This window comes from Pteropus alecto, unplaced genomic scaffold (genome assembly GCF_000325575.1).
Source record: "Pteropus alecto unplaced genomic scaffold, ASM32557v1 scaffold8, whole genome shotgun sequence".
In the NCBI taxonomy this organism is placed as follows: Eukaryota; Metazoa; Chordata; class Mammalia; order Chiroptera; family Pteropodidae; genus Pteropus; species Pteropus alecto.
The window spans coordinates 15,309,274-15,324,000 of NW_006494609.1; the positions used below are offsets into that span (position 1 = coordinate 15,309,274).

General features: G+C 34.6%; 1 protein-coding gene across 3 annotated transcripts in view; it reads right to left on the reverse strand.

The window, feature by feature from the left end:
* The window catches only part of TC2N (tandem C2 domains, nuclear), a 35,809-nt gene extending 21,088 nt beyond the window's left edge, over positions 1-14,721 (reverse strand). For 2 of the 3 annotated variants that reach the window (XM_025042030.1, XM_025042028.1), the window contains exons 1-3: positions 14,703-14,721; positions 2,674-2,795; positions 1,147-1,380 (exon numbers count right to left, since the gene is read on the reverse strand). In XM_025042030.1, coding sequence (XP_024897798.1) covers positions 1,147-1,380; positions 2,674-2,743 — 304 coding nt within the window. In that variant the 5' untranslated portion in view covers positions 2,744-2,795; positions 14,703-14,721. Of the gene's footprint in view, positions 1-1,146; positions 1,381-2,673; positions 2,796-14,702 lie in introns of those variants that run through there. The other variant, XM_025042029.1, reaches the window with a different exon arrangement.
* Positions 14,722-14,727: the final 6 nt, after the last annotated feature.

Below are 14,727 nucleotides of genomic sequence, written 5' to 3' on the forward strand. Positions count from 1 at the left end.
GAAAATAAATTAATATTATCCAATCTTAAGAACAGAGAGGAAAAAAGACGACTAGAAAAAATAATAAGTCTCAGAGACACATAAAACAATATCGAAAGGTCCTGCATATGTGTGATTGGAATCCCAGAAGATGAGAGAAAGGAGGGGGCAGAAAAGAAACATTTAAAGAAGTATTCTTGACCTTGAAAGGGTTTGGATTACATTGTATGTGCGTTTGTCAAAACTCAAAAAATACACACTTAAAATGTGGGCAGCTCGTTGTGTGCAAAGTTTATGTTGAAAGAAGAAAACTAAACAGATAATGAACTCTAGTAAATGACATATATGCTTAAGTATTTAGAAGGAAGTATAATGACGTCCACAGTTTACTCTGAAATGCATTCTCCCCCACAAAAGAGGATTAATGGACAGAGGAATGGATGTGATATCAAGTATAGTAAAATGTAAATAGAAGAATCTATGTGGTAGATATATAGGTATTCACCATTAAGTTCTTTCCATTTTTCTATGTCTGAAATTTTTCATATAAAATTTTGAGAGAAAAAAGATCATTGTGACTGACAGTGTTTCAATGTAGTAGAACAAATCGGTTTTAAAATACAAGTTTCATGTTGTTTCCTCTTCTTTAGTTCATTGGCCTCTACAACATCAGGCAAAATTCAGCCACTGAATCGACTTCATTCAAGTGGCCATTTAAACTGGGAAGTGTATTTAGACGGAAAAGTATATTTATAGACCTCGAAGTATAGTGGTGAAGGAAGTTGGGAAGAAAGACTAGTCATTGCTTCCTTATTTCTCTTTACACCAAATTTTAGAAAACAATGGATAGGAATGTTTCCTATATAATTCCACCAGTTTTTTCTTTCAAAATGTGTGAAGGATAACTGATATATTATTTCTTTAAAAAAAGCCACATCTATACACAAATGTATTGTATTATGATCTGGTTTCATAATGGGACCTTTCAAAAATACTGTACATTAAGTTCCTCTATAGAAAGATCAAAGCATATAAAAAGCAAAATGTAAAATGTGTATACAAAATACACATCTTTATGTTAAAAGTTATAAAAGAACAAAATTACAGCAATCACAGCATTTAAATGTTGCATGTTGATTTTTAAAACCCTGCCATTTTATTGTTTACCTTCAAGTTCTTCCAGATGTGAAGGAGTTCCTTGTGTTCTTGGCTGAATATAAGATAACTTAAACCTGGGCACCACAAATGGTACTTCTTTGCCATCAGATGGTAATTTGGAAAGTAAGTAATCCTCAGTACAGCCAACCTGAGGCTTTACAGAAACAGAAGTCAATGGAGGTATAGAGATAGTAGTACTTTGACTATTTGAGACTGCTGTTTTAAAGTCTTTTTCCACGGAAACTGCATGTAAAAGAAGGAAAAAGAAAAGAAAAAAAAAAACATCACAAATATGCACGTAGATTTATATGTAAGCATCTAAACCTAACATATTTTGGTACTTAATCATTTTAGTAGAAACTGCTGATGCATAAACTACTCTAGGCTCTTATCAAGAACATCTGTCCAGCCAATAGTCAAGCAATTAATACACTATTGCTAAAGTATATTAATTTATCATAATAGTAAAGGCAGTTTTCAAAGAGTCTCATTCCCATAAGAGTTCAGAGATGGCAAACAAGTTTATTTTGTAGTTAATTCTACAATACTTTCAAGTAAAATCTAGTCATTTAAAAACACTCCCAATGAAGCAATTCTTGGTGTCAATACTATTGGTTAACATCAGTCTTAAATGCATTAAGCAATTCTGAAAAGAAGCTAACAGTCTCCAAGTCTATAAAAATCTTCACCAAATCACAAAATAAAGTATATATACCCTAATATAATAGCACCTCTCCCTGTACTGGCTTCCCTGACCTATTTTGTCCATTCTCTAAAACGATATGTCATTCCAAAAATGTGTGACCTAGGATGAGGAGCTAAGGGACACACAGAGTTAATCTTTATATACAAACGGTATTGTCTGTAGACTGAATATAAGTACACCTACCATTGTGTACGAACTTATGAAATGTTTTAATGCAAAAAAGAAGCCTTCATACTCAAATATACTAGAAAGCTGTGCTCTAGTAAGAAATACAAGAGCCAGTGAAAAATAAAGTTCCAGTCTTAACCCTGAAGACATGAGGAAACCACCTAATAGAAAGGAAACCTCCAGGAGTCCTTGATAAATGCGGGTCTTGAGACATTTTGGGTCTCTTCTCCCCATCGGTCATTCTCCCCTTGGTCTTTCATTCACGAAAGGCATTTTTTAAACATTTAAAACATTTATCAGAGCAGGCTGTCCCCCAAACACACCCAACACTTATCTTTCCCCGCCTTTGCCTGTACTACGTCATCCACCTAGAATACTCCGTAATTCCGTCTTCCCTCTCAGCTGCCTAAAATCCTCTTCAGACTTCATGCCAAATGCCATCTTCTTTGTGGTGCTGCCCCAGGGTGCCTCTGGGTTGAATTCATCTCTCTCTTCCCTGTGCTCCAGGGTATTTTAATACTTACCTAGTGTGTCTTATATTTATGTTTCTACTTCTCCCATGAAGTGAGGAAATGTGTCTCATTTATCTTAATATTACACAATGCCACAGATAAAGAAGACATTGAAAGAAATGTCTGAAGTCAAAGCAAAACAAAACTCACGGTTGTGTTTTTCTGGTTCACTAAAGAAACATCCTCTACAGCAACTCTTTATAAACTCTGTTGCCATCATGTTCAATTTCCAATATCCAGCAAAAGATATAACTTCTGATTTTAATATTAATCTGTTGGTGGAACAGAAAACAAGTTAAAACGATCATATCATACTTAATGCCATTAGGTATCACTAAATAAATCCTATTATCTGTCTTTCTAAGACGTTCAAATGTTTAGAGGACGATAGATTTTGGTACCTATATGTAATTTTGTATAACCTAGGATTCTGAAAAGTTAATAAAATGACATGCTTAAAAATTACTAAAAGAACCATCTCGATGTTAAACCTGAAAAAAAATTCCACTCTCAATTTTCTCTTTAGCTTTGTAAATCTAAATTGACATCCAACCCAAATTTGAAAGATAATATGGCACTCTTAAAAATGCATGAGAAAAATTTCACTTCCTCCAAATCAATTATTTTAGTAACCCGAAGGCTCTATTATGGGGCCAATAAGCAAATAACGCCATACTTTATGAGTTTAAGGCTTAAAATTACACTAACCAAAAAAATGTATCTTAAACTTTCTCTCTCTCTCTCTCTCTCTCTCTCTCTCTCTCTCACACAAACACACACACACACACACACACACACACACGACACCAGCTAAGTCACAAACAAGAGATATTGGAAATAAACGGAGTCTGTTTTAAATTTACCAGAAATATAAAATTATGTAAGAACGTCATGTCCAATGGCCCACCTTGGTCTCAATGACTTTGTTTTAAATGCACTCTCTTCATCTATACTTACTTAAACTGTACATTTTCATGGGAAATTTCAAATGTATACTAAGGAAGACAGGATAACAAATCCCCATCATCCAAATGAAATAATTATTAATTCATGGCAAATCGTAATTCATCTCTACCTCCTCGCTAACCCTGTCCTTTGGATTCTTTTGAAACAAATTCCAATCATATAATTTCATCCATAAGTACTTAAGTAATGATCTCTAAAAGATGTGGCAGAAGGCCCTCAGGAGTTAACTTCCAGAGGCTCTCACTGGCTAAAGATGGATCAAGTTGAGAATCAAAACAAACAGTAACTATAATGGATTCTAACAGAGCAAATATTTTTAAAAGGTACTTAAAAGAACATAATCATAATAGCATTATCATATCTAAAAAAATTCGTATAATTGACTACTCAGTCAGTGTTCAAATTTCCCTACGATGTCAAATTTTTTTTACAGTTGTTTCATTCAGAGCAAAATCAAAATGGGAATTGTCTCCAGTCTGTTGCGGTTAGAAAGAATGTCGGAGTAGCCTTGCGCACACATATTTTCAGATACTTCCCAGTATATATCTGTAAGATAGAGTCCTCGAGATATGACGACTGGGTCAAAAGGTCGATATGTATGTGTGATTCTATTTAATATTGCTCAATTTCTCTCTGAAGTTGTCTCATTTTGCATTCCCAGTAGCAATACATGAGAGCACCTATTTGTCACCAACAAAATATTTCTCAAATGCTGGACTTTTGCCAACCTGATAAAAAAATGATATCTTATGTAGTTTTAATTTGCATCTCTCTTAAGATAAATGAAGTTGGGTATCTTTTCATATAAGGCTAATCTGAATTTGTCTCTGGAACTCACTCTTATCTCTTGCCCATCTTCCTATAAAGCAGTTGGTCCTTTTCTTACTCAGTTTTGGAGGATCTTTAAATATTAGAGAGATTATCCCATTGTCCATGATATAGGTAGCAAACATTCTTCCAGTCTGTCATTGTCTTTTTACTTTATTATGGTGTCTTTTGCTATGCAAGACAGATTGAGCGAGAGAGGATGCTGCCTTTATTACAGACTAATTTTCCACATGCTGTTGAATTTATTACTATTTTCTACTGTCTTTAATGGGTCTGTAAATTCCTGTATGAATAGCACGTTTTTAAATTATAAAGGTTCATAATGTGTTTTAAAAACTAGTAGGGCTAGCCTCCCATCCTATTGATCTTCAATTTCAGGATTTTCCTAGCTATTCTTGTCTGTTCTCGCAAATGAACTTTATAATCTCTCTAGCTCTAAAAGAAAAAAAAAATCACTAGGATAATGTTAAATTTATAAATTGTTTTAGGAAAAATGACATCTTTAGGATGTTGAGTTTTCCTACCCAGAACTAGATACAGCTTTACATTTGTTCAGGTCTATGTTTGTATCTTTGGGAGTTTTCATAGTTTTCCTCATATAAATTCTGAACTTTTCTTGTTAAGTGCCTACCTGTAAAATTTGTTTGGTTATTACAATAGCAACTTTTCTTCCATTATATCTTGTAACTGATTTGTTTTAAAAATTTATACATTTTCAAAAGCCCTTTTCAGCCCAAGTTTAGAGAATACGATACTTAACCATCCAGGCCATACAAATTTCTCTCACCTCTAAACATCCCGTGAACTTAAAAAAAATAATTACATTTTTCTTGAAATTCATGAGACCTATTCTACTTCCCCTGTTACAATATAAATCATTCAGAAACTACATTGTACTCACTTTCTATTTAAGCTCAGTACCTTGTACAGATGCTGCATATACAGCTGGAACTCAGCAAATATGTAGTTGATAGACAAGGAAACAAAGTACAATAACTAGCTCATATAAAAACAAGTAACATACTCATCGAACTACAAATCTGACCCCAGTCAGCTTGCAAATACTTTACATCAATATGGAAGGGAATGCAGGAGGACTGGTTAAAAATGCTTCCTACTTCGGGAGAAAAAGTCCTCCAGGTTGACAGTCGTAAATCAGCCAAAATGAGCTGGGGAAGATGGGGGAGGGATGCAGAAAAGAAAACAAGTTTACATGAATAAGAAAAAGGCAGCTAGAATTTGCATGAGACTACTGAACAGTACAGAGGTGCACACAGAATTACAGACATCGGCAGAGGGTCCCACTCGAGTATTCAGCACAGCACTGCACACACAGAGCATGCACACAAAGAATCTACACAAGACTGGCAGAACACCACCAGAAAAGGTTACAAAAACCATGACCAGTACTCACCAACATCAGTAATAATGCCTATTCCCAGAAACCAGGCTGGAAAAACCTCGTAATTCACAAGGAATTAAGTAGAGTACTCGGAAGGGTCTTACCTCACTGGTAGACTTACCTCACCTAACAAATCTTAAAAGCAAGACTCAGAAATATCAAATGATTCCCATGAAACTTAACTATCTTCCAAAACAAAAAATATTTATAGAAATCTAAAAATATCCAGTACATAAGGTAAAATTCACAATGTCTGGCATCCAATAAAAAATTACCAGACATGCAAAGAAGCAAGGAAAATATAAGCAATAGAAAGGGGAAAAATTAACCAATTGGAATTAATTCAGAACTGATGCAGACAATTAAGGAAATGAAAACAGTTATAACTGCATTCTATATGTGCAAAAAGCAGAGACACGAAAGACATAAAGAGAGACACAAACTCTACTTCTAAAAATAAAAACTACACTGAGAGACACAAACTCAACTTCTAAAAATAAAAACTACACTGAGATGGAAAATACAGCTGATAGGATTAATAGCAGATTAGATATTGCAAAAAAAAAAAAGAATAACAAACTTAAAGATACAGTAAAAAACGATCCAAAATAAAATCACAGAGAAAAGAAAGCATAAACACAAAAATGTAAAGAACATTTGTGACCCATGAGACAATTTCAAGCAGCCTAATATACATGTAATGAAGAAGATGGGGGATGCAGAAAAAATATTTAAAGAATAATAATAAAGAAAAAATAATTTGGATAAAATATTTTCCAAATTTGATAACTACAAACCACAGATCTAAGAACTTCGATGAACACCAAGCACAGGAATTCTGAAGAAAACAACACCAAAATATATCCTAATAACATGGCTCAAAACCAGTGATGAAGAGGAAATCTTAAAAGAGCTCTAGAAAAAAAAAAAAAGACATAATATATATATAGGAACAAAGTAGCATAATTCTCATTGGAAAGAATGCAAGCACAAATCAGGGGAGCAAAATCTTCAAAACTGTGAAAGAAAAAAAACTGTCAATGTGGAATTTGATGCCTCAAGAAAATCTTTCAAAAAGAGAGGTGACATAAGCCTTCTTTCAGACACATGAAAGGTGAAAGAATGAACCACATGCAGATCCACACCATGAGAAGAGTTCAAGGACACCCTTCAGGCAGAAGAATGATACTAGATGGAAATTTGGGTCTACACTAGAGAACCATGGATAAAAATATAGAAGATTTGTTATTACTTAAATCTCTTCAAACGATTATTGATGCTTAGGTAAAAATAATAACATGGTGGTATGGGGAGATACAGAAGTATTCTATTGTAAGTTTCTCTTACTAGATGTGATGTGGTATAAAACACCATTTGACGATAGACTGTGCAAAGTTAAAGACATGTACTATAAATCCTAAACCAACGACTAAAATAAGAAAATAGTTTAGCTAATAAGCCAAAAGCTGATCAAATGGAATCATACAAAAAGTTTTTTCTCAATTAATATAAAAGAAAGCATAAAAAAATAAGAAAGTGGGGGCAAAGATCAGCTTGGATGAATGGACAACAAATAGCAATACGACAGACTAGGCGGTACAAAGAACAGGTGTGATAAATAGAAAACTGCAAGATGATTGATTTAAATTAAACCAATAATCACGCTAAGTTTAAATGCTCTAAATATACCAGTTAAAAGGCAGAGATTGTTATATTGGTTAAAAATGTGTGATCCAAGTATATGCTGGTTATAAGAAATATACTTTAAATATAAAGACACAAATAAGTTAAAAGTAAAAGGATGGCTATCCCTCATAAATATGGACACAAAAATCCTCAACAAAATACTACCAAACCAAATCCAGGAACTTACAGAAAAAATTATATATCATAAATATTACATATCTGAAAATCAATTTACATAATACATTATATAATAGAATACGGGACAAAAACTACATGATTACCAAAACAGATACAAAAAGAAGGCTGGAAAAATCCAAGTCATTCATGATTTTTTTAAAAAGCTGATCAAACTAGAAGAGAATTTCTCAACATAATAAAAAGTATCTATAAAATCCTACAGTTAATATCATAGTAGCTGCTAAAAGACCCAATGTTTTCCCTGTAAGCCCAGGCAAAAGACAAGGATGTCCACTCACACCACTTCTGTTCAAAATTGTACTGGAGATTCTAGCCAGGGCAATTAGACTAGGAAGATATATAGGGCATCCATGCTAGAAATAAAGAAATAAAACTCTCGTTATTCACATACAACTTAATCTTGCAAATAAAAAAAGCCAAAAAAAATCCCCTAAAAAACTACTTGTAATAAACAAGTTGAATACAGCTGCAAGACATAAGATCAATATAAAAAAATTAGTTGTATTTCTGTATACTAACAATGAACAGCCTAAACTGAAATTAAGAAATCCATTCCATTAATAACATAAAAAAAAACAACAACCCTAAAAGACTTAGGAATACTTTAACAAGAGAAGTGAAAGATTTGTACACTGAAAACTATAAAACATTATTGAAAGATATTAAAGAAGACTTCAATAAATGGAAAGACAGCTCATGTTCATGGATCGGAAGCCATAATATTATTGAGATGGCAGTACTCCCCAAATTACCCACAGATTCATCACATCTCCACAAAAATCCCTTCCAGATTCTTTACAGAAACTGACAGAGCGATCCTAAAATTCATATGGAAATGCAAAAGGCACAGAAGAGCCGAAATAATCTTGAAAAAGAACAAAGCTGGAAAATATATTTCTTGACTTCAAAGTTTACTACAAAATTGTTGTAATTAAAATTGTGATATCTGCATAAGGACATACATATAGATCAATGGAATAAAACAGAGAGCTCAGAAACAAATCTTTACATTTATAGTCAATTGATTTTTAACAAAGGTGCCAAGAAACTTTAAAGAGAAAAGAAGTCTTTTCAACAATTGGTGCTGGGACGACTGACTATTCACATGAAAAATTTTTTTAAGAATTTAAAAAAAGGAAAGAATGTGGATGACTACCACACACTGTTTGGCAGTTCCTCAAAAACTTAAACCCAGAATTACCATATGATCCAGCAATTCCGCTCCTAGGTAAACTTACCTATGAGAATAAAAAATATATTTCCATACAAACATCTACAGCAAATTACTCATAATAGCCAAAAAGTGGATACAACCCAAATGTCCATCAACTAATGAATAGGAAAAATAAAATGTGGTATATTCAAAAAATGTAATATTATTCAGCCATAAAAATGACTGAAGTACTGATTCCTGCTACAACATGAATTAACCTGGAGAACATTATGCTAAGTGAAAGAAGCAAGACACAAAAGACTACATACATATTGTATGATTTCATTCATATGAAATGCCCAGAATAAGCAAATCCACAGAGACAGAATGTAGATTAGTGACAGCCAGGTGTTGGGGGGAGAAGGGGAAATGTAGAGTGACTAGTTACAGGTACAAGGTCTCTTTTGGGGGTGATGAAAGTGTTTTGGAATTGGATGTGATGATGATTGCTTGATTTTGTGAATATACCAAAAAAAAAAAACCCATTGAACTGTACACTTTAAAAAAGTGAATTTTATGGTACATGAATTATATTTTAAAAAAAAAAATGTTTTTTTTCTTTTGAAATTCACATTTTGAAATTTTTTTAGACTACCACGTGATATGAATTTCCCTCATGGTCTGATGGTTGCAACTTCCCAAGGGTAGGCTTTATTCTCCTGTTTACATCCCCTGATACTTATGGATCACTGGAAGGAAAAACAGAAAAATCATTTTCAAGCTTGGCATCAAGGCAACTTCCATCGCAGATCCTAGAAGGAAGTAGAGTTTTCATCCTTTAAAAGACATCCAGACCTTTGGGATCTCAGAATGACAGGAAGTCTCTTATTAGCTTACCTTAAATGAGCCCTAGGCTAACTTCTAACTATGCCTCCCACTCTGCAAATCTACCAGTTCTTATTCAAATCCAATCAAGTTTCCCCAGTAGAGCAAATACCTTCAGAGCAAATAAAACTTAAGCGCTCCTTTAGTCATACAGATTTTCAGCTTCCCCTTGGATTCTGACATATCAATTCTTAACTACCTTTTAATTTTTCTTTTAAATACAACGTTCCTGGCTATTTTTAGGGTGCAGGTTTTTCCAAATATCTTAACTATATTCCCAAACTGAAAATCCTACCTTAACTTTTTAGGTTAAAATTAACTCTCGGGAGTTAAGACAGGATTTGCAAAAACTAAGACAGTCTGATATAGTCTGCATTAAAGTAGCTTCAGTATTACTTGTGTCCTCGGGTGATTTACTGTAGATATTCAAGACTTAAATAACACATTATACTACTATTAAAAATTTACTTTAGAAAAAAAATTAAACATTAATTTGAGGGGGACTCTAGTTTTAAAAGAAGCATGGGTGGGTGATTGCTCTCTTAGGTATGGAGGCTCTTTATACAACTAAAGTAAATAAGACTGTGGGAAGGATACACAGAGACCTAAGGAAAAAGAGCCCAGAAACCTATGATACTTATGGATCACTGGGAGGAAAAACAGAATAATCAATAAATGATGCTGGAAAAAAGGTTACCCATATGGAAAATCAAAAACTCAAAAACTATGCCCACTTCATACCCCACAAAAATCATTTTCACATGGATTAAGACATAAATATGAAAGGCAACATTTTCAAGCTTTTAGAAGAAAATATCAGACTATGTCTTTATGACCTCAAGGAAGGGAAAGGTTTGTTAAACAAGATGCCAAAAGCACTCACCGTAAGGAAAAGGCTGACATATTCAACTACATTAAACTAGAGAATGTGTCCACCAGAAACCTCTATAAAGTAAGAAGACAAGCTATTTACTAGGAAAAAGATATTTGCCACACGTATAACTGACAAAGAATTATCACCCAGAATATGTTTTCAAAAAAACCAAACTTCTAGAAATCAACTTTAAAAAGATTTTTTTTTTAATATGAAAAAACAGGCAAAAGATATAGACATCCCACAGAAGAGGAATTATAAAAGGTTCAACATCATTAGTAATTAAGGAAACATAAATTAAACTCCCCGTGGGGAACCATTTCTCACCCACCAGACTGTTAAAAAGAAAAAATTCAGATAATTACAAATGTTGTTATACAAATGTCTCAATGTTGTTGAGAAAGCAAATAATGCCAACACTGCTTGTCAGAGTGTAAACTGGTACAACCGCTTTATAAAACATTTTATTATCTAGCGAAACTGAAGATCCACAACTCTCCTAGGCAAAAAGCCAGGGAAATTCTTGCATATGTACACAAAGAAACATAGACTAGAATGGTCAGAACAAGCCAGTTTTTAAAGGCGAAAAGTAAAAATTAAATTAAAAAAGGAAACTGAAGACTCCCTCAAATACCCATTAACAGGAAGATGGATAAACAGTGCTAAAGTCGTACAATGAAATGAAACGCAGCAACAGAAAGTAAACGACCATAACGCGTCCACATAGATGAATCTCACAAATATACTGTGTGCCAAAAAAAGGTGAGAGAACAGACAAAACTAAATAATACATGATTTAGGAGCATATAAATATGTAGTAAAACTATACAGAAAACCAAGGAGCATGGAAAGAGAAAGATACAATCAGGGAGAAAGACACACTCGATCTTTCAAATATACTACGTATTATTTCTAAAGTATGACATGGGTACAGGGCCATGTATTTTATTTGTATTCTCTAAATTTGTAGATGTGTCAAAGTACTGTTTTGCACATATAAATCATTTCTCATTTAAGAATTAAGTAAATACATGGTTATAGTAGAAAATAAGATACAGAAAACTATATAAACAAAGGAAAAATATCCATAATCCCATCACTTTGAGATAACTACAGTATTTAAAAGAAATACATAATTGACCCTTGAAAAACACCTATTTGAATTGCATGAGTCCACTTATATGTGGCTTTTTTCAATAGCGTAAATGTATTTTCTCTTATGATTTTCTTAACAATTTCTAGAGTTTACTGTAAGAATACAGTATATAATACACATAACATATAAAATATGCATTAATCAACTGTTTATGTTTATTGCCAAGGCTCTGGTCAACAGCAGGCTATTAGTAAAGTTTTGGGGGAATCAAAAGTTATGTGTGGATTTTCCATTGTGTGGGAGGTTAGCATCCCTAAATCCCATGTTGTTCAAGGGTCAACTGTATACTTACACTTAAATGGTGTGTCTTCTTTCACTCTCTACTTTTATTTACTCTTTTTTATAGCTTTATTAAGGTACAACTTACAGTAAATTGCACAATTTAAAATGTACAATTAAATGAGTCAGACATATGTGTACATTGATAAAAGCGTCTTCACAGTCAAGAAAACGAATACATCATGCCCCAAAGTTTCCTCATACCCCTTTTAACTCATCATCCTTCCTTACTTGCCCTTGTCCCCATCCTTGAGTATCGACTGATCCGTTTTCTATACTCTAGACTATTCTGCATTTTCTAGAATTTTGTCAGGTATAGTTTGAGTGTAATTTACGCATGTGTTGCACTTTAGTAGATACTGCCGGGAAGTTTTCCAAACTAATGGCACTAATTTAACTTCTACCAGCAGAGAACCAGAGTTCCAGTTGCTCCACAACCTTATCAACCTGTCCTTTTCCAACTTTAGCTATTCTTTTAATATGCCTAAGGAAAATACACATAAAATTACTTATCTGAAAAACAACAAAAAAATCTAAACTTTCAATGAAGATTGAAGCGGAACTCATTATAATGAAATTTTAATCTAAGAGCATTTTCCCTTGAATGCAAAGGCCTGAAGCGATATATGCTTCGTGGGTAGATTTCATCAAAAATGCATGATTTCTACATTTAGATTTCTAGAAGTCATTGAGGTATATATGAAGTATATACACGAAGGAATCACATGACTTAAAAGTAAATCGGGAGTATCACAGTACTAGAACTCAGGTGAAATGTGATCAATACAGTTAGTTAAAGTGTGACTTTAACACTGATAGCAACACCTGAACCCGAAAGACCAAAATACCACTAAAACAGGGTTCGTAATTTGAATGGAGGAGATGAAATACACTTCTAATACTGTACTTCCATCAATATGCTCAGCTACTTGCTCTCAGCTTCTGCTACTTAACCACGAGAGAGAACAATGCCCTTTAACAAAAAGGTGCTTTAATTATATTCTTCCCAATCTGACTAGAAACTCCCTCTCACCACCCTGTCACTCCTTCTAATATTTGATTCTCAAAATAAGGATTCTACACACCGTATCTTTATTTCCTCACCCTCTATTTACTCCTCAAATTCAAATTCAGTTCCCATACTTATCATTTTACTTAAATTATGTTTGCTGAGATCAATGACCCTCTCCTAACTAGCAAAGCCAGGAGGCACTTTATCAGAACCCATCTCCCAGATTCCTCTGACTCATCTGACTCAGATTTCTCCCCTCATTAAACTGTTTCCTCCCCTGGCTTTTATGACACCACTGTCTGCTAGAGTTCCTCCTCCTTTCCCGAATGCTCCTCCGTTTCCTTGACTTTCACTTAAATATTGACGTTTCCTATCCTCGGTCTTCCTCTCTCCTTACTCTAGTTACTTGAATGATTTCTTCTACTCTCATAGGACTAACTACCACAATCCAGATGCTTCCAACATCTACAACTCCGATCCTGAATTTAGAAAATCCCGACACCAAAAGATTAAACTGCCAACTAGACAACTCTGCCAGATGTCTTGCAAGAATCTCAAACTCATTTTCTCTCAACCTGAATTAGTCTCTCAATTTTTCAGTTTTATTCATAAATTAAATTTACGAATTGAATTATTCATTATAAATCAAGAGGAGATAATAATTACGAGATACTTTAAAAAAAAAAGAGCAAATTTTTACGAACTCTTTTTCCTCCAGTTATGAAAGTAACTCAGTCATTGGCAAAAAATACAAAATACGAAAGGTGATAAAAGCAAATCTCCAACGACAGCTCTCAAAAGCAAGTAATAACAACATTTCCTTCCAGAAAAAGCAATTTTTTAACCATAGTAAAGTTACATACTAGAATATTACACTGGTAAATAGGGGGTGTTATTGTTAACTCTCAATATTTCCAGGCCTTTTTTTTTTTTTTTTTTTTTTACAGAATTCTATTAATCGCCTACCTGAAGTGAGAATCAGTACAATATTTTAAATACAAAAGCACTCCTTTCCCATGCTGTATTTTAAATATTCTAATAAAAATCAATGTTTTTGGCTGGGCATCTGTCTTGCTTATACCTGGACGAGTGTGTGCAATTTACATCGCAATTCACCCATAGTATTTTCCTTTATTTAAAGGAAACCATAACAAAGAATTTACAAAAAAAAAAAAAAGGGGGGGGGGGAGAGAAGCCAAATCTAAAATCTAGATAATTTGGGGTAGATAATTTGTGTTTTGCAAAACACCACAGGAAAGTAACACTGCAACACCCCTTCGCAGCTTCAAAAAGTTTCAGAAACATCACAGATGAAAAGTCCGCTAATCAGTTCCCATCAGACTCTCCAGGCAAAGGAAGGTCGCTTCCGTTTTCCTCCGGAGCCCGGAGCCCACCCGGGGCGGGTCGTGGGGGACGCCCGGCCCGCCCTCGGTCCGGGGGTCCCGCTGAACGGACCCGAGAACCCGGCAGGGAGGGGGCCCGGCCTCGCCGCACAGCCCACCCTGCGCTACGGGGGTGATCGGGGGTGTCGAGGGGCCCTAAGCCTCCCCCAGGCGTCCGGAGAACAGGCGTCGCTGAGGACGCTCGGGAGCAAGTCACCCGGGGCCCCAACCAAGACGACATTAAAAGGAAAAATAAAGTTAAAGGACACGAAAAAAACATGCAGAACAGTCGCTCCACCCTCTGACCCGCGAGGCTGGGGACTCGGGGGCTACTCGCTGAGGCGGGGGCTGCTCTTACCTCCACCCCAACCCCCGCGAGCCCG